This window comes from Colius striatus, chromosome 7 (assembly GCF_028858725.1).
Source record: "Colius striatus isolate bColStr4 chromosome 7, bColStr4.1.hap1, whole genome shotgun sequence".
Lineage (NCBI taxonomy): Eukaryota > Metazoa > Chordata > Aves > Coliiformes > Coliidae > Colius > Colius striatus.
This window is the reverse complement of record NC_084765.1, coordinates 31,911,730-31,937,640: the sequence shown is the minus strand read 5'-3', so window position 1 is coordinate 31,937,640 and position 25,911 is coordinate 31,911,730. Positions and strand designations below refer to the sequence as shown.

Here is a 25,911-nt window from a genome sequence, read left to right as displayed (position 1 = left end):
CACAAAGTTCTACACCCTGAACTTACACACAGCATGATCACCATGCCTGAATTTAAAGGCAGTTTAAGGTCTGTAGCTTGCTCAGCCGCCTTCTCTGTGCCAAACTTTCCCTGCATTAATGGAGTGTGTACGCCATCATGTCCACCACAGGGTTTAAGTCAGATTTTTCTGCTAGAAAAGATCAAATGAAAGCAATTCCAAATCAATTGTTTGCTTTGAAAGGAAGGTTACAGCTGTCATTCTGATACCAACGTATGTTGTGGTATTTCTCTTCCATAATGCAAGATGTGGTTTCCATAGAAATATCTTCTTACATCAGCATCTACAAGCCCTCCAACTATTCCCATTTGGACATCTCATGCAATCCAATAAAATCTTTTCAGAGCAGGGAAATAACTGTTTCAGCTATTACTTATTTACTTGGCGAGATGAAAAAGGAAAGGACAATTAAGAATCAAAAGCTTTATTTAAAACAAAACAGTTTGTTTTGTGGAGATGGAGAACATGTGTCTTGTGAAGAAATTGTATCTTACCTGAAGAAATCTCTCCAGTGTTACTAAGTATGAACAGTCAATTACAGTTTTTAAGACCACACTGAGATTTTGTTGATTTTTGAAAGTGCAATCATGGTATAATTCTAAACTGTTTGATGGCCATGTCTTCAACTAAGCCCCCAGAGTCTGCTCTTCTACTGAATTCTTTGCATTGCTGAGTATTGCCTGCACCTTGTTCTAAGTCCTCTTGTTCAGCACCCTCTCTAGAATCCCTGCTGCTGCTGTGTCATCTTTTTATTCTGTGGCATCTCCTGCCACTTTCCCAACATTAGGAAAGTATTCAACGCCCTGAAATTAGAAATAAGACAGAGGGAATACCAAATTATACACAAAAAACATAAACAGTGACTTAATCCTAATATAAAATGCCTCAGTCAACCACAGCTACCATAAACACGCACGGCAAGAAACTTAGCTGCATTGTTTGTATAGATCAGCTTCATTCCTGCTGCTCTGCCTGAGTTCCCATAAGTGTCAGCATAAAGAAAACTGGGAGTATGGGGAGCTTTGATCTGGCTGGGTGGGCTCTGAAGCCATGACCACAGCACATAACGCAACAGCGTGCACCACAGGAGCCAGTGCTGTCATAGCTCCCCCCAGGAGACCCATGTCTGAGGAAAACAAACCGATTTAATTGTGCCACAACCCAAATGTGCTGGGGAAACAACCCCTACAGCTCTTTGTTTTGCTTCCACTCGTCTCTCTTTTTTCTTTATTACTTGAAAAACCTTCATAATTGTGATTTGTTTTCTCAGATACATGTACCACTAACTAAGTTTAGCCTTTATTCAAACATCTCAGCCTGTCTTAGGCCTCCATCCTGCAAAAAGTCAAGCACAGTTAGACCTGCAGCTTGGTAGTGGGATAAAATAGTTTGGTTTACTCATTCTAAAAGTATCACAATCAAGCCCCTGTATAGGCACATGGAAAAATCACAGTTCAGTTCAGAAAGTCATTGTATACACAAACCTTGGAATTCACTGCGTGGCAGCTTGGTTACAGTCCCCTTATCTCAATAAGGATCCAATTAAAACATTTAGCAAAAACTATCCTGTAGTCTTTAGCCTCTCAAACTACTGTAGCTGTATGAATCAATTACATGTGTATCTATGTATATTATATAGCTATCATTACCTACTTCAGTCCATGGGTCAGTTGTCTGTGATGGTCTGTCATATTTAAACCTTGCTACTTCATGAAAAAGGGAAAAGCTCACCAATGAAAAACAAAGTAATAAAATAGCAAATCAGTCACTGTACCTGTATCTGGTCCACATCTGATTGTCCAGGTTTACTGGTTTGAGCATTCTCCATATGACAGTGTACTTCAGCCTCTGGAGAAAGTGAGTGAATGGTTTTGTCCCAGAAAGAGATTTAAAGGGAAAAAGAAGTTAGAAAATTTCCACAGCAATTTTCATTTTAAAAGCACACCCAAAAAAAAGCCACTTGGTTGTTGCCTCTCACCTTGCCTTTGTTCATTAACTAAACTGGATGAGTTCCTGTGTGACCTACTCTAGGTGGTCTTGCTCTGGCAGGAGGGTTGAACTGGATGATCTTTGAGGTTCCTTCCAGCCCTTAGGATTCTGTGATTGTGTGAAACTGGGGTGCCCAATGACACTATCACAAAAGACTAAGGTGAACAAGTGTACCAGAAACAAAATGTCTCTGGGTCTTTCTTAAAATCATAGAATCATATCAGCTGGAAGAGACCTTTAAGATCATTGAGTCCAGCCTTTGTCCCAGCCCTATCAACCACCAGCCCATTTCCCTAAGTACAACATCCATCTGGCTCTGAAACTCCTCTAGGGATGGTGACTCCGGCACCTCCCTGGGCAGCCCATTCCAATGCCTGACAACCCTTTCAGTCAAGAAATTCCTCCTCATATCCAGCCTGAACCTCCCCTGGCATAACTTGAGGCCATTTCCTCTTGTTCTATTGCTCATTATTGGGGAGAACAGACAGACCCCTGCCTCACTACAGCTTCCTTTCAAGTAGTTGTAGAGAGCGAGAAGGTCTCCCCTGAGCTGCCTTTTCTCCAGGCTGAACAGCCCCAGATCCCTCAACCCTTCATCATCTGAGATGTGCTCCAAATCCTTTCCTGGCTTGGTACCTGCCTCTGGATCCTCTCCAGCACCTCAATGTCCTTCTTGTAGAGAGGGGCCCAAAACTGGACACAGAATTTGAGGTGCAGCCTCACCAAAGCTGAGTCCAGGGGAGTGATCACCTCCCTGCTCCTGCTGAAAATACTGTTCCTGATACAGACCAGGATGCCCTTGGCCTTCTTGGCCACCTGGGCACAGCTCTGCTAAATAGATAATCCATTCATTTCTCACCCTGAGAAAATCCATATCCTTTCCATCCTTGCAGAAAATGCAGATGCTCTGACCAACTCAGATAAAAGTTTATAAGCAATCATTTGAAATTTAACTTTTCCTTGGTCTGTTTATTTTTTGCACTAACTTCACATTTACAAGCTTTATGTATAGTGCTAAACTACTTCAAGACAGCTCAGTTCACTCCCTGGTAGATTTAGCAACTAGTACCAAATCATGTTAAATGATTTCTGTTCCTCCAATCAGCCCCAGAAGAGAAATGTCACTATGTTCCTGTTACCAAGGGTATTTGCTGTAAATAAATCTCTCCCTTTTTCAAACACTAAGAATCATTTCAGAATGAAGGAATGCAGCTAGGTGTGACAACATAAAGAACTTTATTTCTATAGATACATGTATACATGCAGACAGAAAGATGTGTGTATATATGTCTATCTGTGCACACCAAACTGAAGAATCAGTTGCAGTAAACAGTGCTGCAGTTTAGTTGTACCGCCACTAGATGCAGCCACATAACCTTACAAAATTTGAAATTCTGACCTCAGGGTCACAGAAACCTTTTTTTGGAATATCTGTCATTGCAGAATTCTCACAACATTAATAGCATTCAATGCTGCAAACTGAGAGGAAATAAATATATGAGTAGAATTTTCAGTGTTTCTTCTCAATAATTTTATTCCAAAATGTAGCATTGCAAATGTTCACAGCAACCTAAGAAATCAGAGCAGAGTAAGATTTGGCTATTTTCATGGTTGTTGCCATAGATCCACTTCGGAGCTGACAATGCTGAATGACATTGTGTTTTGCTCTCTACATAATAGAGCAAGTAAGAATGAATTATTGTGTTTTTAAGTGACTCCCCTAAAGATAGAATCATAGAATAGTTTGGGTTGGAAGGACCTTTAAAAGTCATGTAGTCCAATCCCCCTGCAATAAGCACTGACATATTCAACTAGATCAGGTTGCTCAAAGCCCAATCCAACCTGACCTCGAATGTTTCCAGGGATGGGGCATCTACTTTCTCTGTGAGCAACCTGTTCCAGTGTTTCACCACCTTCATTGTAAAAACTGTTCTCCTTATAGCTACTCTAAATCTAATGGTTAAAACCATTATTCCTTGCCCTATTGCAATAGGCCCTGCTAAAAAGTTTGTCCCCATCTCCTAAAGGCTGCCTTCAAGTACTGGAAGGCCACTGTAAAGTCTCCTTTGAGCCTTCTCTTCCCTAGGCTGAACAACCCCAACTCTCTCAGCTTGTCCTCATAGCAGAGGTGCTCCAGCTCCCTGATCTTTTTTGAGGCCTCTGGACCAGCTCCAGCAGGTCCGCGCCTTTCCTGTACTGAGGGCTCATTCAAAACCCACCTGGACGAGTTCCTGTGTGACCTACTCTAGGTGGTCCTGCTCTGGCAGGGGGGGTGGAATGGATGTTCTCTTGAGGTCCCTTCCAACCCTTAAGATTCTGTGATTCTGTGAGGGCTCCAGAGCTGGATGCAGTACTCCAGGGTCAGGTCTCATGATCACAGAACAGAGGTGCAGAATCCCCTCCCTCAACCTGCTGGCCACGCTTCTTTTGATGCAGCCCAGGACACAGTTGGTCCTCTGGGCTGTGAGCACACGTTGCTGGCTCAAGTCCAGCTTTTCATCTATTGGCATCCCCAAGTCCTTCTCGGTAGGGCTGTTCTTAATCTCTTCATCCTCCAGCCCATATTGATACTGGGGATTGCCCCAATTTCTAGTGCAGAAACCTTGCACTTGGCCTTGTTGAACCTCATGAGGTTCACACAGGCCCCCTCTCAAGTTTGTCCAGCTCCCTCTGAATGGCATCTTGTCCCTCAGGCATGTCAACTGCACCGCTCAGCTTGATGTTATCTGCAAACTTACAGATCTAAATGACTGTGTGCATATGGATCACATAAGCACATAACTCCAGGAGTTCATAGCCTTTTCCTCTCTCTGTCTCTCTATCACAACTCTGGTAACACAAGCATCTCTTTATGTGTTCGGTAAGCAGCACACTACTTCAGATGATAAAGGATTCCTGCACTCAGAAAATATTTGCTTTATCTACTATTAAGAGATAGCACAAAGCCCTGGAAAATTCTCTTGTTATTTCCTCACTGGTTATCAGATAGAGCTCTGCAGGAGTAATGCTGCCTTTAGGATAAAACAAAATCAGAGAAACCCTCCTGTAGTTTTATCAGGCATTATCTAGCCTGTACTCGCCCTTGGTATTTCTCTGGGTGCAGAATATGTACAGTACTGGAATAATACAAGCACAAGAAGCATACGAATAGATTCCATATGTAAAACAGATATCATAAATGTATTACACACTGTCTTAAATACCATTTTTACAGTCAATTTTACAGAGTTTTCATCCACTGAGGATGGATGAAATAAAGCCTCTTCAGTACATTCAGTGTAAAGGAAAATGATGCCCGGTGAGCTGTGCACCAGAGTACAGAATGTAATTTAAAAAGCAGATTCTTATTTATATTTTAGTGCCAAATTCACTTACTTCCACTCCCTTCCACTATAAAGAAAGATCACATTGCAATTCACAATCCATATAAATATATATACACCCCACTCCCCTCATTTCTGATTTATATTTTCCCTCCTTCCTTTTTTGTAGGTATGAGATATCTCATGTACATGCAGAACTGGCCAAGGCAGTTCCCAGGCCTCATGTATATTTTTCACTGACAGCCACTCTGGTGAAATTACATTTACCCATGTTTTCTGTTGTTTCTCTTTGTTTGTTTTTGTAGAAGATGGCAAAAAGAAGAAAAAATAGAGTATATTCTCCTCCAGGATCTGCTCTCTGTTTGCTGATCCAATCATAGTTCCCTTCAATTGCCATTAATAAACTGAATTTAGCAAGATGGATTAAAGAGCAACATCACTTTTTTGTTGGTTTAAATCATGAGGAACATAAATATAATGGCTTCAGAGGAACCCAGCCTAGGGCTAAACTCTGACTTAACTCTCCTGTGGGGTGTTGCAGACAAGATGAAACGCAATGTCTCAACTGAAGGTCCTCAAGCCAATACAAATCAGGATAGATGTGGGAAGGCATGGGAGCAATTTGCTCTGCAGCACTTCTTGCTGCACTTCCAGAAAGAGACAATGTGTGCCCTTCCTTTGGAGCCTAATGCTTATCACAGCTTGTGTGCATGCAGCAGAGGAGCCAGTCTGGATGCCCAAGCCAGCTGAACAGATTACATCAACAAGATCCCCATATGAACTGTCAAAAGGTTTTCCTATTCTGTCACTATCTTTTGTGAAGTAGGCAGAAAATGCTCCCAGCAAGGATTTACCCTGTAGGAGAGTATCTGAATCTTCCAAAAGCCATAATGTAAATGTTTCTGTTTCCATCCAAAAATGGTATTGGCAGCAAATTGAAGGTAATGAAACACATTGTTCATACAAGTTTCTTCTTTGTAATAACTTCAGAGAAACACACCCCTCTCTATAACTCAGACACTGTATGGTGCAACAGGAATTATTGGGGCTAACTTCTATCCTGCTCTAAGTGCACTCAGTGGTAGTTGCAGGTACTTTATGCCAAGACTATACTTTGTTCAGTAGTTCTCAGGTGCTTTGCAGTTCCATTTTGTTACTTCATAATTTCTAAGAACTGTCCTGTTTCCTGGGAAAAGACCACACTCAATAGTTTCTCCACTTGCAAACAACAAAGAAACCATCTATCTATTATCACTACCCAACCCCTGATCTTGCTTTTTTATCAGTCTATAAATTACATGGCCAAGTTCACACTGTTTATTTCAACTCACTTCCTGAAGGGGGTGACTCCATCTGAATTTTTAACCAGATATTCTCTCGCTGGCTCCAGTCTCCTGGTGCTTCCACCTCCCACAGTCGCTTCTGCTCCTCAGGATAAGTCTGCAAGAATTTCTGGCAAACTGAATAGGGCAAACCAAAGGGTAAAAGAATGAGTGAAAAGTGCATTGGAAGAGGAAGTATATTCTATCCTGGCAATTCTCTCAGACCTACTTACATTAGTTCCTTTGGAAAGGTTACTTTCTTTCTTCTCATCTTCCTTTTTTTCCTTTTAACTGGGGCTTTTAGGAAAAAAGTCTATGTGGAATGACCTGAAGAGGCATGAGTGAATCCTGTCCATCTGCTTCAGTCTAGATAACTTCATTATGAGCATAGAAATAAAGGACTTGAAATGACTTACTGAGCCACCTTCTTCTGGCACTGCATCATAGAACTATCTCCAGACACTTAGCAAGTTTTTGACTAACAGTAGTGTGGGCTTCTTCACTCTCGGTACTCTAAAATAAAAGGTGTTTCAGTATCTCCCAGTTTTAACTCTTAAGAATGCTACTTCAATTTCTATTTATAAACAAAACCTTTGTATTGGTTTGTTCTTGGGCCAAAACCACCTTCTGTTTTACTACTGCTACCCTACACTCCACTGCTGGGGTTCATTTACTTCTTTAGGTGTGGAAAACAGGAAATTGGAAGAATTAACAGAACTAACAGAGGAATAACAGGGGTATTTGTGCCAGATGTGCAATCATCTTTAGAAATGACATTCCTATAGATTCCCATCAGTGTTAGTACACACTGAACAGAAGTATAATTTGTCAACACTCTTCCTTTCTGAATTTAGAAGTAGCACTACTTTAAGTAACCCCTGGGATACATTCAAATATATACACTGGGATATATTTGTACACATTCAATGGCACATACTGACCAAGAGAAAGAATAGAAACAATCCAAATTTTGTTGAGACTTATCGGGAAATGGCTGTGAAGTTATGAGTCAATAGAAACATCTCCCGAAAGAGGATGGTAAAGACCATATCCTATACAGAGAGGAACTTCAGGGAAAAAAGACTTTTCTACAGAAAACAATTGTAACAGGAGCACAGACATTTTCTGTACATTTTACCATCAAAATCGGAACTTCAACCTGAGCACAGAGACAATACGTAGCTATTTGATGATCTTCTAAAAGTGCCAAATGTTCAAAGATAGTCAATACAAAACAAGTACTGATGTGACTGGATGAATGAGCAGAGCCTAGGTATATGGCTTATTAAATCTAATTTTATACACCACTATGTGCCTAGCCTAGGCTTGACAATATCTTCAGATTCTTTTCCCCCTGGTGTCAAATAAAACGGGTAAGTCACTGTCTAGGGCATTGACATAGTTGTGTCTTCAGACAATATCAGAGAGATATCAGAATGCAAGATGTCAAACAGGCAGCATGAACATCATGCTTCTCATTGTGTTACATAAATATTGGCCTACCTTTCTACAGGAAATTCCAGATGTCTCAAGAAAAGTAACCAGTTGCACAGTTCAGTTCAGACAAGTGCACTGAACTCTTCTACAGTTAAGAAAATCCTACCAAGGCCATATTGAAATTTATACATTATGTATGACCTTTACCTAACGTTTCCACATCAAACCATTTACCTTGATACATGGCAGCAGAAATAGGGCAGCTGATCCCCAAGGCATCCTCAGCCATGAAAGACTGACAGAAATCATGTAGCATTTTCATCCCTAGGCCATCTCTTCTATACTTTCTCCGGACAAATATAGTATCCAAAACCGGCAGCAAGTAACATTGACTGGTTGTGCCATCACATAAGGTCCCTGAAAGCAGACAGTAAAAAATAACATGGATTTGAAAACTAAATTGGTATTGCTGCACTAACTGCTCTGTGATTCTAGCCACAAATGCTGCTTTGTTACCTTTCCACAGGCTATGAGGATGACCCCAACTGAAACACATTTGCATAGAGAGTAGACACTTCCCAGGAGGAAGATTTGTGCCATCAAACTGTGAGGACCTGCTTAATATGTGGTTGAGAGGAATTTTCCAGACCCTGATTCTTCATAATCAGATTATCTAGGTACATGGGCAATGTACATAGGCAGGTTCACTGAAAAGACAGAACTGGGATATAGCCAAAGAGGTATAAATATTCTGAATGTAATCTTAGTATATTTCTTCAGGGTTTGGCTCTTCTGGTAAATTACTCCACAAACTCTTTTGATGAAATACACTGAGCCATTCAACACAGTATGATGTAAGCATTCCTAAGATCCATACTGCCTGATGCAGATGGACAAGGGAGAAGGATTCCAGAGAAAACTTCCAATACTGTTTTAAGCTACCAATCTCATAATGACTACAGGGAGAGAAGAGAGGTTCTTTTGGCCTCTGCCTGCATTGCTGTCATGCCTTCTCAAATGCTATGATAATACTCTTAAGTGTGAAACTTGACTAGCCCCATCATTTACACCTCCTTTCTGACTTATACTGATCAGAGAGTCATACTGTGTATTCAGTCTTTGAGCTCCTAGTTCAGTCAAGTCTGTAGACAACTGTACAAAAGAATATTTCCTCGCTTTCAGTTATCTGTCAACACATTCCCAGGAGTCAGCTTCAAACCTTAGTTGGTAGGAGAACCACACAAGAAGTGTTGGAAATGGATCCCCAACTGCTCACACTCACAGTGACTCTGGGACAGAGGAAGGGAAGTCCATCACTTGCCTCCTGAAGGGAGTAGTGCAGAAGCTGGCCAACCCCAACAACCCAGCACTGAAGAATTTGAATTATTTCCCAAGGAGGAAGAATCACATCTGAGAAAGCACTGAGTGGAATCCAAGTGATAGCTAAACTCATGGCAGCAGCTTAGGTTCAACCTTACGCTGCAGTGCATAAAAGTCACACCTCTGTAGGAATATGAGGATAGCCATTAAGACATTTGTATATAAAGCCAAAAACAACTGGGTGATGCATTTTACTCTAAGGGCTCCTTTGTAAGTCACTTGATATTCACCAAGTGGCAAATTATCACATATGTACATGCTTCTAGCGATGGTTTGAGCTACTGAAAACTAGAGTTTTCACTCAAGGATGGTCCTTGCTAATAAACACATTAAGTCAGTCACTTGAAATCATGGAGACAAGACATAATGCTTTACATGTGGACAAAATACAGACTCGAGTAGAAGCCTCCAAATTGATAAAACTCAGTTCTCAGAGAAAACTGTAAAAAAAACCCACAGAACCAAGGGATTTATTTTGCAATCATGTATGGTAAACTCAAACGGGAGTCAAATGTCCAAAATGTTTATGTTGCCCCTAAACAACCTAGAGTCCTACTGCAGGAAGTACATTAGCAATTCACTGTACAATGGCCGTTCAGGGTGAATGAACAATTACATCTTCTTACTATGTTGCTTAAATCTTACTAAGACCATCTTGGTTTTCTTTCTTACCAGTTACTAGTGTATCACTTAGTCGAGTTATCAGTGTCTTGAGATATTCAGTTTCATCATTTCACTAAGACCTGTTTCACAGATATTTAATTGAATGGCTGTTCCTAAACTCCAGTATTTAATAGATAATTTTTTTTTCTGTATCACATCCCCATAGTTATCTTAAACTAAAGCCTACTTCTGTTCTTTGAATTGGTGTCTAGTATTTTTTGCTGACAGTCACTAGGTCTGATTTTCATTACTCATTCTTCTACCATACCAGTTGAGCAAAGCACACATGACTATATTTAATTCTAGACCTTGATTTATCAAGGCTGTAGCTCTTCATTTAGCAAGCAATCACATCACACATGCTCAGCCATACAATGACAGTATGCAGGTACATAACCAATCCAGGCTTGGTGCACCCCTGCTTAATCAAAGTGCATGCTTAACTTCAAACACACATTCAAGCACTTTGTTGGAAAAAGATGGTTTGTGGTGGTGTTTATAACCTTTCAATATTTGTTATACATGATGGGTACTCTTTTTTCACCAGTCAAGAACACTGAGTATATCCCTCGTCCTATTGTTAACTGCCAGCCCAGTGGAGATGTTGGATTCCTGTAGTGTTGCACCACACATTCTAAGAAAGGGACAAACTCTTGCCTACAAAGTAAATAGCTTTAAGAATTCCTGCATGTTGCAAGCATCCTTATAAGTTTATTATTATCTCATATAGTCTGTCTCCTATAAATCCTGATGAGACTGCTGCACAGCAATCCCAGGAGATGAGTGATTTATGTCTGTGTTCCTAATTTTGTGTTGAGAAGATGACAAAAACATGTAACGTCTAAAGGCACCATAAATAAAGAAACCATGAAGCCATTCTTCACCTTGTCCCTGGGAAACATATTAGAAGAGTCATAACCCACAGTCATTTGAAATAAAATAAATAAACAAACCAACCTTTGTAACAAAGGCCACTTTGTCTCTTGTTCTCATCCAGTACCAAAGAGATTCCCGTAAGCTAATGGCGGCCCAGAGGTGACCACTAGGCCCTCACACATTTGGTTCAGAGGTTTGTTTCATTGTTAAAACACACAGACTAAGTTTTGAGGTGAGGTAGGAGACAGGGAAAATAAAGACATTGGTGATGGAGATGGAAGTACTCATACAGTCTGCCTTTTGAAAGCCTTTGATCTGTTTGGTAAGGTCATGAGTACCAAATGACCAACTTCTGAGCCAACAAAATGGTAAACAGATATTACAAGGGCAGGAAAGCAGACAGCCATTAGCATTCCCAAAGAGCCACAAACCAGAAAAAAAACAATCCAGTCCCCACATCCAACAGACCTAAACAAAACAAGGTTGTGTATACTGACTGTTTCCCTGCTGAACAAGTTGGCTTGGCACACACATGTTTGGACAGGCCTTAAGCAGGCTGAGTGCTTGTGTAAAGGGTGGGGAATATTTCTGCTGAATAGAACCCAAGGTCAATCCATTGTGTGAGTTTGTATGTGAGAAGGGGAACAAAGGTTCTGGCTTCAATAAAATTAAATGAATTCATGTCTTGACTGGTATGTAGTCATTTAATTTTTATTACAGCCAGAACCTTCAGTCAGAAATGCACATTGAAAATAATATTGCTAGAAAAGAGAGGGAGACAAAAGCAATTACCCAACAAGATTTCAGCTAATCGTCTGTCAGGTTAACTTCAATTCCATTTATTTATTTTTTTCTAAAAGAACTGTATGTAATCATTGAAAAATAAAATCCTATTATCTTTTTAGAGACTATTACCTAGGCCACCAAAGTATTGAAAACAAAACCCTGCAAAGGCTTTTATGAAGAACAATGGGAAATAGATCTTAACTTGGGTAGCTACTCCCAAAGATCTGGGGTGGTAAAAAGCTGAGACTGGACCAGGGTTATTTTGCTGCCTACTTCATATTACCTCTCAGTTTTAACAATCCGGTGTTCCCAAAAGGTAATTTGTGGGGCATCTCTAAAGAATGAATGAGAAGCCAACAATGCATTTACGCCTGGTTCAACTGCATGTTTTACAGCCCTCTCAGAGGATGGAAAGAGTGGTTTTACTCACACTGCAGGGAACACTATCTTTCTCCACACTTCTACTACTAAGGCTGGACAAAAGGGACACAGTGAGCTACTAGGGAAGGGACAAGATTTGACAAGCTGACTCTTTTGCTTTTTGTTCTGCAGACAGCTTGGCCTGCAACCAGGCAGCTCCTACATCTTATAGAAACAGTAATCCATAACAGTAGGAAAAAAGGTTGTATATTAAAAAAGGGGGGTTATTCTGTTTTACTCTTAAAGGGATTAAGAGGCTCCTGGCTCCTTGCATCCTCCAACTTCCTTACAGATTTATTAGCATTATGAATCTTCTACATTTTCCTGACATTCATGTGAAGGTGGTAAAAGCCCATTTTCAGTAATTACAAGTCCTCAGTAAACAAGAAACTTTTAAGAAATTACATGGTCTCATTGCACAGAAAATAGTGTCAGTAACCATTGTCATTAATCCCACAGCACTACACAAAATACATTGGTTTTGAGCTTTTCACACAGATTTGGAGCGTGCCAAGAAAAAAAGAGGAAAGAAATACTTAAAATAATATAACACAGATCTCAAACCCACAATATCTATACAAAGGTCTTCTGCAAAATATTTCAGGTTGCTGTCTACAAAGAAAAGGACAGGGAACTGTCATTTCCTGTTGTACCTTTAAGTATCTACATTCAGTGAGGTCTAACTCCTCAGCTGTCTAATATGGAAGCCGCTGACATAGATAAAATTGGGGACATTTATCTTGGCACGTGACAAAGTGTCTTATCAGCCTCATTAGTGGCTTAGTATGTCTCATCAATCTTTAGTATACCCAGTAGTAAATGCTGCATGCCTGTCATTGAGCAGGAATAGGCACATACCAGAGAGGCTAGGTTGATGATCTGTGTAGTCATGAATAAATTTTGTTTTAATAAAGGTGTCTAATGCTCAGGAAAAGTGATAGCCTTGAAGAACGACTCTTCTGTTTATCTACACAACAGGTGCAGGATGACCAGCATCAGTAGTTGCCAAATCATCTCAAAACCTTGACTTGCATTTACTGCATCTCTGAGCAAGACAGGTGCTCAAGACCATCTGTCCCTCTTTAGCTAGACTATCAAAAGACATTCAGTTAAGGAGGTTCATAAGATGGATGGATGTGTGGAACCAGACCAAAATTACCAAGTTCACTTTGTACAGGCCACCTAGGAGCTGGCAAATGGAAACGACTCTACAATATTGCCAAGATAATTAATTGGAATCACCAAAGTCCACTGAAAATTTAGTTTGCATAATGGTACACTAAATCTGTAACAAAGATAGAACAGACTCTCTCCTCCTTGGTCACCATTTTTATAATTCACTCTGATGACTTGTGTCTGAAGTTGCCATGCTCAACAGATCTGTTCTGGTTTATTTGACCCCACTGAAGCACGTTTTTTGTGGAACTGTAGATAACAGAAAATTCACAGATGAGAAATACAGCTGAACACAACATCAGCATAAGAGTCTCAACTACCTAGTGGAAAAAATAAAACTCTAAACAACAGCCAGGTAATTGCAGAGCATGGAAATAAAAGGAGTCAGAATCCCATGGTGGGCTCACAGGAAAATCATTATGTCCTGAGACAAGAAGCTGTAGCAGAGGGTCAGCAAAATCCAAAGTCCCATACTTAAAGCTGCTCCTACTAAATATGCTGACCAGGACAGTAAAAGGCAAAAAACCCCTAACAGTATGATGAAAAAAAAAAGAGTAAAAAAGAAATATCTGAAACAATCACGTGAAATACAACTTCTAAGAGAAGATATTTATCTTTGTCTGAGGCCTAAAAAACCCATGGCTCTTCTAGAAAGTAGACTGGTATGAAATTGAAATCACAGACCTTCACAAAGAGGAATAATTTTCTCTTTGCATAGAGCAAACAGAGAAAAAAAAAACCCAAACAAATCAGTTTCAAGCTTCCCGAAAAGGCTTTGGCAAAAGACTGAAGTAATTTGTGACACAGGCCAAAAAGCTAACAAATATAGCTGCCCAGAGAGAAAAACCACTGGCAACAAAAGACAGATGCTGACAAAGCTGGACTTGAAGAATTTGTAGTTTACGTGGACCTGGTTTAAAACCAAACTGTGACTTTCAACTTACTCAGAAACTTGGCTAATACTCCACCCATAACAGACTACTGTGCAAATTTATTTTACTGAAGCATGAATCATTACAGCCCATACGAGTGTTTCTTTCCAAAAGCTATGCTCAGAAATATTTATGGACTAAAAGGAAAATGTGCAATGGCAATCGAAGCATTTGCCGATTACAAACCAGTTCATCAGCATATTCACTAGTGTATACAAGATTCCTACATCATAGGCTGAGACTTGATTTGCTGATAATACAGTATCACTGTAGCAGCACAGCAGTGTACAAGTTACACCTCAATGACAAGAAGGATTTTTCCCAACCCAAGGCAGCAGAAGAGTAGAACAACTCTGACTGTTGCTGGCCTCTAAGGCACTATCAGGGAAGGCACCTTCAGAGTGTCCTGTGTAAATCAAAGCGGTCCATGTCTGTACCGCTCTCAAGATATTTCATCTTGTCTTTTAGACAGATGGCTACTGATGGCCAATTTAAACAATACATTTACCTGCAAAGATACCAACCTCTCTACATTTAAGGCTGTTGGCATTGAGATGACACTCATGAATCTTAAGCACAGACTGGTAACCAGCTCCTACATAGGGTACATATTCAACTGCATATCTGGGGTTATTCTAATGAAGCCTTTTCCACTCCAGATTGGTCAATAACAATCTACTTGCATTAACTCTCTATTTAATGAAAGACCTTCGCTAAAGCTTACACTGGTGCAAGTAGCCCTGAAGGATCAAATACATTTTGTTTCTTTTCTATGCTAGTTAATCAATTAGCAATACAATCTTTAAAATGAGAGTACCACAACTGGACAAATTATTCCAGGACTGATATAGCACATAAACCTTCCTTTACACAACCCAGCCACTGCTCTTTACACATCCAAGGATATTGCCACTTCTGATACACTGTTTTTTTACTGTGAACTGTACTCCTATTTTCAGACATCATTCTTTCCAGGATGCAGTTCTCCATTCTGTGGGCAGGCCCTGCGTTCTTTGTTCCTAGATGTACGACTTTCTGCTTGGCTGAATTAAAGCATATTTTATTGGAATAAGTCAGTACCTCAGATCACTCAGTGTAACTGAGAATAGAGTTTGGAGCCATCATGTTTAAATGAAAGTAATATGGATGGCTTCCAAATTCTGGGAAGGTTTGTTCCCCAGATTCATTCTAAGAGAGAGATTTGATATAAAAATGTAAATGAGAGCCAGGATTATTTATACTGAAAGATAAACAAAAGGATTACATTTCTAGCTATTAGGAACCAATGGAAATGTGTCTCAAAATGACCTTACCTTTCATTTTGACTGAGTAAAAAGCAACAGCCTCGCCATTTCTCCAGAGTATCTTGGCACACTCAGTGGCAGAGTGAGGTAGGAAGAATGCATCATTAGCTGAACTCCCTTCCAGCGTTCCAAAAATAATGTAATTCAGAACAAAGAGGACAATCCTTTCTCCAAATGTCTGGACCTTAGAGAACAAACAAAAACAGACCAAAAAAAATGAAGCATTTCATAAAAGGCTTCAAAATTAAAAGGAGTTGGGAAGGAGGAGGTCAGGAAGCATGTACAATTAATTTGGGGAAAATACCTCATGAACTGGTTCAAATGGAATAAAAAAACTAAGTTTTTTTCCTAGGGATCCACCCTCTATCCAGAGGGCATAGAATTATTTAGTAACAATTTATAAAGTTTGATATATCTCCTGTTGTCACAGAGAGGAATTCTGAAGCAGCAGCAGAAGTTGTATCTTGATTGTGGTCACAGCAAACTAGTCACAGATTTGGAAACAAGATCAAGGCAATCTAATCCTACCCAAAAAGGAAATAATGACAGGATTCACTGTCACATCCTGGTCATCTCTGCTCTGTTACCTGTCTTGCCACAGCAGCAAAGAGTGTCAGTGCTCCAGGACCTTACTGAGGCAGACACCATACAAATTAGAGAATAAATACAATCTTTCCTAAACATCTTATAATCTAGGTGTAACATGAACAATTAGGTTTTATGCTGTGTTTCTTCTTGCTAGACAACCAACAGCACCAGAAGATGGAGAGATGTAAAGGGACAAGGTCATGTTGGTCATCAATATAAAAAGTGATGCCAACCAGCTGTACATGAATGCTGAAGAAAATGAGAGTTTCCACAAATAATGACAACTTACTGCTTAACAATGAGGTAGAAGGGGCAAGTTTCCTATTTTCAGATATTTTTTCATTCTCTGTTGATAAGAAGATGTTTGAAAGTCTGAAAGTCCATGTTTCTATCTTGCAAGGATTTGTATTCCAAAATCCTTCCAGTTCAGTTACTCACAAAAAAAGTCTACTTAGTTCAGTGGAAAATTAAACTCTATGTATGGCAGATACATGGGGAAGATGATAAAAAAACAAAGAATTAATAAGGACCAAAGCTGGACACAGAGGGCTGGGTAGCAAACAGAACTGACAAAACACAAAGCTCAAATGCAGTAGGCATCTGACTTCTTAGTTGAAAATCTACTACAGGCTACCCAAATCTCTCAAATTATGAGAAAATAGTTGTATCATACTAAGGTAATTTATTTGCAAAAAAAATACAAATATAGAAATCATTAAATAGAAACTATTTCATAAAAGAATATAAACATTATCCAAGGCAAAAAAATGTCCTAACTAGCTAGGTAAGACATTGTTCCAAAGGTTAATAACACTTTCCATCAGTCAGTCAAGCAACACTATCGTGAAGAGCTATTGGTAATGCAGTAACTCAGTTTATCTGGTTATTCCTTCAGTTGGCAGTGAAAGTAAACTAGAAACAAAACAAAATAAACCCCACAGACTAATCATAAACTGCGTTGTTTAGAGGATTAATGTACCTGTCACTGTGGAATGGGAGACATGTGAAGTACTTGGTGAGCTACATTGCCCATATCCCACAGGTTATAAAGCATGAGCTATAGGAGATCAGAGAAAATTACATATGACTGTTCTAGCTGGAAAGTTCCAGGATAAAGGCAATTGTTTAAAATAGCATCCTTACTGAAATTAATCCATTTCTAGAAGGATCAGCTGTCTTCAGTACATCATCAACAGGCCACCAACACTGATTCAGATAAACTGCCAAAACTACAAAAAGAGAAAGACAGAAGAACACATTACCTGCAAATAAGTACAAAGCTGGTTCTGAATCTTTCCATTAGTAGCCTCAGATCTACCTTTCCCTCCAGCTGACTCCAGCTGGGTCTGCTGTGAGACAGCAGAACAAGTATTGTATTTCAATTTCACCTCTGTGTTCCATGATATCCAATTTTCAGTACCGCGCGAGGCATCAAGTGAAGGTAATTTTTCTCAGGAATTGATGTGACTTTGGAGTGACAACCTGTATGCCATATGAATAAAAACACTTCCTGCATAGTATCTGGTTAGGAGCACAGTAAGCTTGAGTGGTATTTGAGACAGAGAGAGATACCCAGCTAAAAGTTACACCCGTGAAGTTTCTTTCATGCTTTCCCCTGTTCACGTGCATACAATTCAAACATAAAAGTTTCCATAGCCACTTTATCAAATAGCTTTTCAGTTGTTTATGTGACTGAGTTTCTATATATCTGTACCTTTAGAGTACAGATTCCTAAATTTCTACATGGACAGATATGCACAGAAGTTCAAAAGCATACAGAGGTTTCGATCAACAGAGGACAGACATGCTCACAGAAATAAGACACACTTTGCCCTGAAGCAAAAGTATGGGACCAACCTACACATAATTCAGGTCCTTGTGTAGCTGCTGTGGAAAACTTGCACCCCACCTCTTCTCATCCTTTCTAAAATTGTCACATATGCAGAAACAAGTCTTTAAACCATACTCCTACAGGTTGATCTACAGAACTCATTGCCTGCTATTAAATTTATAAGGGAAAGAGTGATGCAGCAACAGTGGAATTGAAATTGCTCCCAAATCCTGTTCAGAAAGTTTTGGCACGAGGCCATTTCAAAGGATATAGAATAGATTTTAATAATTTAAAATATGTTTTAGAATAAACACAGAAATTTGATCATTTATGATCACCAACACATCATGTAGCAATTAATCAAAAAGAACTTTAATTCTCTGTAAAGTGGTGACATCCACCTAAAGACAGCACGTGCCCACAATTTCAGGATTGCTCAAGAATACCAATATCTTTTCAAACAGGGCACCTAGCATCCCAATTTTTAGACAAAAGGATCAAATATAGTATTGGAAGTGTGTTATGAAGAACAGCATGGAGCTGGCACCTCTGGAGTCCTAAAGGAGTGAACCATCTTTTTAAGCTAACCCAACTAGGGATAAACATCAGTAAGGTAAAATCCATCTGTGAGTTAGAGACAAATTTACACACAAGGATGTGAAATGGCTTTAACAGGATTCATCATTTACCTGTTTTAGCCTCAGGTTATACAAATGTCTCTGATGCTCACGGGTTAATTTCCCTTTTTGCTTCAGTCTGTACCAGCTCTCGTTGACTTTAAGGCTGGAGAGATTATGCTTAGCTAACTTATATTTCAAATAAATTATTAAAGTATGTGCCAAAGAGCATTACACTTTGTGTACTGGCTTAACAATGAAGAAAGCATTGCACGCAAGGGCAGATGCCTGTTTATAGCACCAGATTCAATTCATTAAATATTATACACTTACTTGCAAGGGAGTTTCATACCCTTTCTCTGATGGATTCAATCTGTTCCCTCAATCCCTTCACTCTGCTTTCAAATGCAAGCAGCCACTGCTCCATTACACATCCATGAAGCATGCAGCTACAAAGGGAGCTGAGTCAGACAAAGGGGACATAACAGGCCAAATGCTGACTTTAATGGGAGCTGCACAGAGGTCTGGCACATATTTCAGACACATACAAAACACACAGTAAAGGTCAGAAAAGCTTTTAAAATGTTTGGGGGGAAAAGGAAGATGCACAACTACCTTCTAAGGAGCTACTTTTATAGAACATTTACTGTGCTATTCAATAATTTAAATGTGTTGAAGGGAACACTAGTTGACATAGCAACTGTCACATCACATTACTTGAGCAACCTTATCTATATGGATGCCTTCCTTGAAGGAACATTTCTTCAGATTTCACACAAACATATGTACTTTGCTTTCTCTTACAGTTTTTCGAGTCAACATCTGGTCCACAGTTAAATCCATCCATGCTTCCTCGTATTCTCATTTTCATTTTATAATCAACTTTGAGGAACACTATTTCAAATGCAAACGTGTTTTGTGAGACCACATGTTCCTTCTCTCTCCTTTCCCATCCCTGTTGTTCTTTCTAAGACGTTCCGTTACGTTCACCTGATCACAGAGATCGAGTTCTTGGCAACAGTAAGTTACACACATCACCTGAACCCTGTGAATCATGATGTACATGATTACAACGGTCTTGCAACTGCAAGACTCGATGTGCTTGATCTTGTAATTGCAAGACTAGGTGAGATGGATTCAGTCCAACACATTTCAGCTCACAATTAATGGAGTGTATACAAGCTCAGCTGGGTGTACAGTTGCCCTGTAGGCACTAGCTTGCTACACCTCAGTACTTTGGTCACTTGCAGTCAGACAAACATATTCTGTGTGTTGGAAGAAGCTGAGAGCCTTTGAAGTACATGGTTCCATAGCACTACGGGTATTTGGAATACAGTACTCAAAAACACTGAGTTGAATTAGGCCCTAAGCATAATGCAGTTGTCTCCTTTTCTAGGCAAACATGGATTCCTTCCCAATCCAGGTCTGGATTATATTTTTACTTTCTAGGCTATGCTGGCCAAAAGTTCCCACATTGGTGTGTAACTGGCTGAGTGAAATGTGCACATCAAAACTCTACACACAGAGTAAAGCAAAAAGATTCAAGCAACATCCAGCTTGGTATGTCTTTTTTCCCCAGCCTTCAGATGAATTGCTGAAACACAGTCCTCAGTCACAAATTAATTAAAGGCAATGCTACATGTGAGAGATTTAATTTGAGTTTGTTTAATAAAAATAGAATGTACCAGTTCTTTACCTTAGATAAAGTCATCTTTACCTTAATTTCAGCAGTACTTGAGATTGATGGCACACTTACAGAGGCTGCTTTTGCTAGATTTCCAACTTGGAAGGAGAATGGGAAATTACTCCAATGAGTAGTTCTGTGCAACTGACCCTAAGTCAGCTCTGATAACGGTGCAAGCTCAGATACCCTACATCAAACAGCAGCCTACAACACTGACATACCCTGAATAGCCGTGTCCCCTTGCTCTCTGTCTTTAAAATGGAAGAACAGCATTTCTCTCTCTCTCCTAAGAGTCTTATCAAAATAAATATATTCAAGCTTGAGAGGCATGCAGATGCTGCAGTAATGGCAGCCATTCAAGTATCCAAGATAGATATCTTTCCTGCTACCAATTACTTTCTCTCCTACAATTCGAGTTTTACCTAGTGATTTGTTGCAAATGTCTTGTGATAAATGTTCCATGGCATCTAACAGTTATTGTAAATTATTATATACAGCATACAGAAAATGCCACGATAGGGTATGTTTATTTAGTGTTGTAAAGATGTTAATCACCCATGCTATGCTCTGTAAGCCCTTACAACACAATTTACATTCTCATAAAAATATCTGTACAGATATACTAACAGAACAGAACAGTCAGCTCATCAAAAATAAATTGAAAGTCCTCCCAACCAAGACCAAGCACTATGGAAAAGCTACCATACCCATTTTCTTTTTGAAATATGCAGGTCATTTCAGACCACAAGCTAAATATCACTTCTGGACAACCCATCTGATGAAGATGACCAGATACAAATCTCAGCGTTGGAATCAACTCCTCTTTAACCTATGTTCAAAAATTAAATGGCATCAAACTTCAAAGCTCTTCACAGGCAAACTTGTAGTTAGGCTGATAAACTCAGTATTTTTTCCAGAGTCTAAATATAAATTATTAGATTGACAATATTTTCTTGGAAAACTGTGGGAAAATAAGTGTACTGTAGAGGATATTATAACTATTATATGCATCATTTCATCTATGCAATAGTTAACCATTATAGATATAAACACATGTTAAGCTGAAAGCGGAAATCCCATCACATATGAACAAGAGACATACAAGATATGCAGCTTTTCATTGTGACTAAGGTCCTACCCAGGTGTGATAAATTGTCAAGGTTTTATAAGGAGTTCATTTTAGGGGGTGAGGGGTTGGGGAGCCAACAGGAGCAAAGATGGAGATGTTGGAGTGACACTGAAGAAGTGATGCTGTCAAGGAGTTGGAGAACCACATTGAAAAGGCTCTAGCCACGGTTTTGGCATTCACCAGTCAGCAGAATTACCAGAGAGGAGGATGGCTGTGGCTCTCAGAAGCAATATGATATGGTCCCAAAGCACTACGTGAGCTGTAGCAGAACCAATCCATGATGATTTTAACGCTTCTAGCTGCTTCATTATCCACACCAGGATCTGAGAAATACACAGCTAAATATCCTCTACACACTTATTAACTGCATCTTCTACTCTGTTTCTAATTGCTTCTCACAGTAAAATGCCTCTTACTCAGTGAATCTTGGGACAACCTTGGCTTCCTTTCCCCACTGGACCTCAGAAATGTCCCAATGAATTGCAAGAGATAAAATCAGTGGGTCACATTTGAATTAGCAAGATTAATACTAACACTAACAAAACTGAATTCACATAGCAAAACATCTGGTGCAGAGAGCTTGATGTTCACAAATTTCAGTCTGGTGCTGAAAACTAAAAGCCCATTAGAGGTTGGGGCACGTCAGTGTATTTCCAGAGTGCATCCTCTAATTTCACTTGAGCTAAAAGTAATCCAGTTCCCATACTCTGAGACTGCTCCTTGATACGAACTGAAGCACAGTGTGTGGGGACAACCAGGAAATTTTCTTCTAGGAGCACTCCTGCTGTGGAATAAAACTAAAACAGAGATGCACTGGACAGCATAGAGAAAGAGATCAACTACAGCAAGATTGTTTGCCTCTCCATCTAGATGAAACTCAAGTTCGCATGAAAAGTATAAGACTCAGGGGAGGAAAATATATCCTGCAACCTGTTTAGTGTTTTAACTTGAAGCCCATGTCCTTAAGTGATGACGACTGAGTAATAAATATTGCTTTTCTCTGAAGGAATTGGTTTTGAAACAGTGGAATCTGTTTACTGATCAGAACAAAAGGTCATATAGGTAAGCAAATCCAGATGGACTTGCCATACTAACACAGTCTGCTGCCTTAAAAGTCAATGCCAAATCCGCTAAGCTGTGGGAAAAAAATATTTGGGCAAAACACTTTCAATGTATATACCCATATGTATAGGTATGCACACACATACACACAACCCAGCAGCAGTTAGAGAGCTAATGAAAATTTATTCAAATTCATCTAGAGAAAAAAAATCGCATCAGTCAAGTTAGAGATGTGTAGGAAGGTTGGCCACATGTTTATAGCATATAAAAGCCAGAAACAAAGAACTTCCAGTAAAATCCTTTCAATCATACTTCTAAAAGGAAATATTAAAAGCCAGACGATGTAGGCCTTACTTAAATAACTAGACTTGCTGATCTCTGCGAGAATCTATCTGTGACTCCAGGCTGGTGACTCAAGCTCAAGTTTTGCAAGGGGGTCACAGTAGTCAGTCAGTCTGTTGTTTATAATAAGGTGTTTATTCTGCTAGGTTTAAGCTTTTAATGCAGATAGTTATCATGTAATTTAGACTCCACTGTGGACTTGACTTGTTCCTGTGGGAAACAATTTTTTACCTTGTGTACATGCATCTCATTAACACTTGTTGCTCCTAATACTATTAGATCGTGTAACAGCAGATCTGTGCTAAATGCACTGCTTTCACCTGCATTTATTTCACAATTCTTTATTTTTGCATCGTAGTTGTTACAGATCCCCATTTCTCTTGTGCAGCCAAAACCAACTTAATGCTGTTGTCACCTACATTCCTTTGAATGTGAATCAGTAGATATGCACAACTGCACTCAGAGAGCTGGTTTGGCCTCTGGTGTAGCCACTTTGCACCTTTATCACACCAGTGCCTACCTCTCTCTCTCTCTCTCAGAAAAAAATGTTAATGGACTACATAAATTAATGTCAGGGAAGTAATTCTATATCAATAGTTTTGGAGATATCAGAAAGTCTTTTGATTACACTTGTAACTGGGAAAGTTCTCCTAACTTCAACTATGTGAATCACAACCTATTAGCAAACTTCCAATTGAAATCATATGTAAAAGGAGATGGAAAACTTTGCCGAGTTCAGCTCTAACCACAGATGATTTTAATCTGGTTTTTGTTCTTATGAAGAAATTTCCTGGATATAGGGTTTGGACTCAACAATGAACACTTAGTTACACTAACACTGTAACCTGCTCTAGGAGTGCAAGATCATTACCTGATACACTTTAGAACTGAACATAGAGTGCTAAACTTCTCTGCCTTGCCTTTGTGTATTACTAAGAATACTGGTTATTAAAGTCTTTCATGTGTAATCTATAGATTAGCCTTTAAAAAATAATAATAATAAAAAGGTATGTTTTCAATGACAGATGTCATTAGTTTGCTGACACATTTGGAAGCTGAAAGTTCAAGAGGTTTCATGGGTTCTGTATTGTCCAGGTGACACAATGGGTCAGTGCATAGGTTCATGTCTTTGTTCTAGATATTCCGAAAGTTCTATAGCCCATTGCTTCACAGTAACTTCAGCATTCCTCATTTAATCTACCTGGGGTTTTGGTACTATGCAACTTGAAGCCAAATTTCCAGTTAATGACACCGGTATCAAGAGTTCTTACTTATGTTACATTTGCATTTTATCCCATTGCATAGTCAAAGACACTTGCCTAAGAGAGTAAGTAAGAAGAAATTAGGTTGTGTCTGAAGATACTGCAATCTTGATAGAAGATAAAACTTAGATACAATTATTGATAAAATCTTAATAACCTGTTGACACTCTAAGCAATGACTCATGAAAAGAAACATCAGTAAGCACACGCTGACTTCTACTGCTTGTAGCACAACTGCAGTGCACCCGTCAGGCTGACACATGGCTCTAAAAGGAAAACACCAGCATTACTAGCAGTATGCAAGGCAAAGCTGGTAGAGTTTAAAGCATATCTTGGGAGATAAAATGGATTTAACTCAATTCCTGAGCACGATCTCACTCCAAATTTAACCCTCACACAGCAGTACTGGAAATAGGAGGCAATTAAACCAAGGACTGAAGAAGATATCACAAAGGAAAAAGAATATGAATAAGACTCAGTAAGACCTAACACATTTCACATATGTATTTGCTCTTGTTTAAGGCTTCCAGAATTCTAGCCAAACTGTAAGTCCTTAAATTTCAAATCATCTTGAATTAGCAAAATATTATCCCATTGAACAAACTCATAAAGAATAATAGATTTACCCAAGGTGATCTTTCAGCTGCCTGCAGAGCTATGCATAGAATTTAAGAGCCCTGATTATCAGTCTTCCCTTCCAATCAGCAGCCCGATGACACAGATCCTTGACAGGTAAACTGAATCCACTTCATATTCAAAACAAACCCCAAAGCATTTAAATGCAGAAACAAGAAGACCATCTTAAAAGTAAAGAAAGTAAAACTAATCAAATTTTTAAATATTTTGACAGATTCTAACCTGTCTCTTTATCCTTTGGATCAGTTAACAGCAACACTTTGCAAGCAGGATTATTTCGGTAGAGAGGGACAAAATACACACAGGAATCTTCAAGTTTAACCTAAAAAACAAACAAAGCCTGTAGCTGTTTGTACTGCAAAGCTCCTGAGAAGTATTTCATGTATGAGATATATTTATTATATGCTTTACTAACATGCACGGTATAAGCTTATCATAGCACCCTCTAAATCTTGAACTTCAAGGCACTGAAGCATAAATAATATTCTAATATTACCAGTAAATAATGTTAATTTAAAAGAAATGAAGCTACTGGATTTAGGGAAGACCTTAATGCTGACCTAAAACGATGAGACACATAACCTGGCTTTGAAAATTGTTACATGAACACAAATGGTGTTATGAGACCAGACACATCAAATAAAAACAAACTCAACTTGCACTTTTTACAGCATAGTCCAGCTGAGTACTTGTGGTGTTTTGCAAACAATGAATTAAGCCTCAGGGTACAGGGAGTATCAAAGCATTAGGGCAGTGCCTGGGCAGTTTATCTGTGAGGCACAGGGAGGGTAGATAATTGGCACAAGGTGGTTATGTTGAAGGTAAAGCTAAAATCAAAATGCAGCTTCCAAGCTCTCAGTCTTAGACTAAACTTCTAAATGATGTGACACATAAACACAAAATTACTGTGCTCAAACAGCTCTACATGCATAGAAATGACGATTTCCATATGAATATTGCAAATGCTCTCATGTAAGTTTAGGTACAGGCGAAGAGCGTGCATAATTTAGCACAGTATGTACTGTACTTTGAAAAATCTGGTCCATTGTGTATGTGTGGGTGTGCCTCTCTCTCTAATTGCACCCATTTGTCAGTTTGCTATGAAACTCAAAT

General features: G+C 39.3%; 1 protein-coding gene across 2 annotated transcripts in view; it reads right to left on the bottom strand.

The window, feature by feature from the left end:
* Nucleotides 1-447: 447 nt before the first annotated feature.
* The window catches only part of FAM169B (Protein), a 40,548-nt gene continuing 15,084 nt past the window's right edge, over nt 448-25,911 (bottom strand). The window contains exons 3-9 of one of the 2 annotated variants that reach the window (XM_061999989.1): nt 25,021-25,120; nt 17,379-17,464; nt 15,657-15,831; nt 8,345-8,527; nt 6,683-6,811; nt 1,814-1,887; nt 448-842 (exon numbers count right to left, since the gene is read on the bottom strand). In XM_061999989.1, coding sequence (XP_061855973.1) covers nt 789-842; nt 1,814-1,887; nt 6,683-6,811; nt 8,345-8,527; nt 15,657-15,831; nt 17,379-17,464; nt 25,021-25,120 — 801 coding nt within the window. In that variant the 3' untranslated portion in view covers nt 448-788. The remainder of the gene's footprint in view (nt 843-1,813; nt 1,888-6,682; nt 6,812-8,344; nt 8,528-15,656; nt 15,832-17,378; nt 17,465-25,020; nt 25,121-25,911) is intronic. The other variant, XM_061999991.1, reaches the window with a different exon arrangement.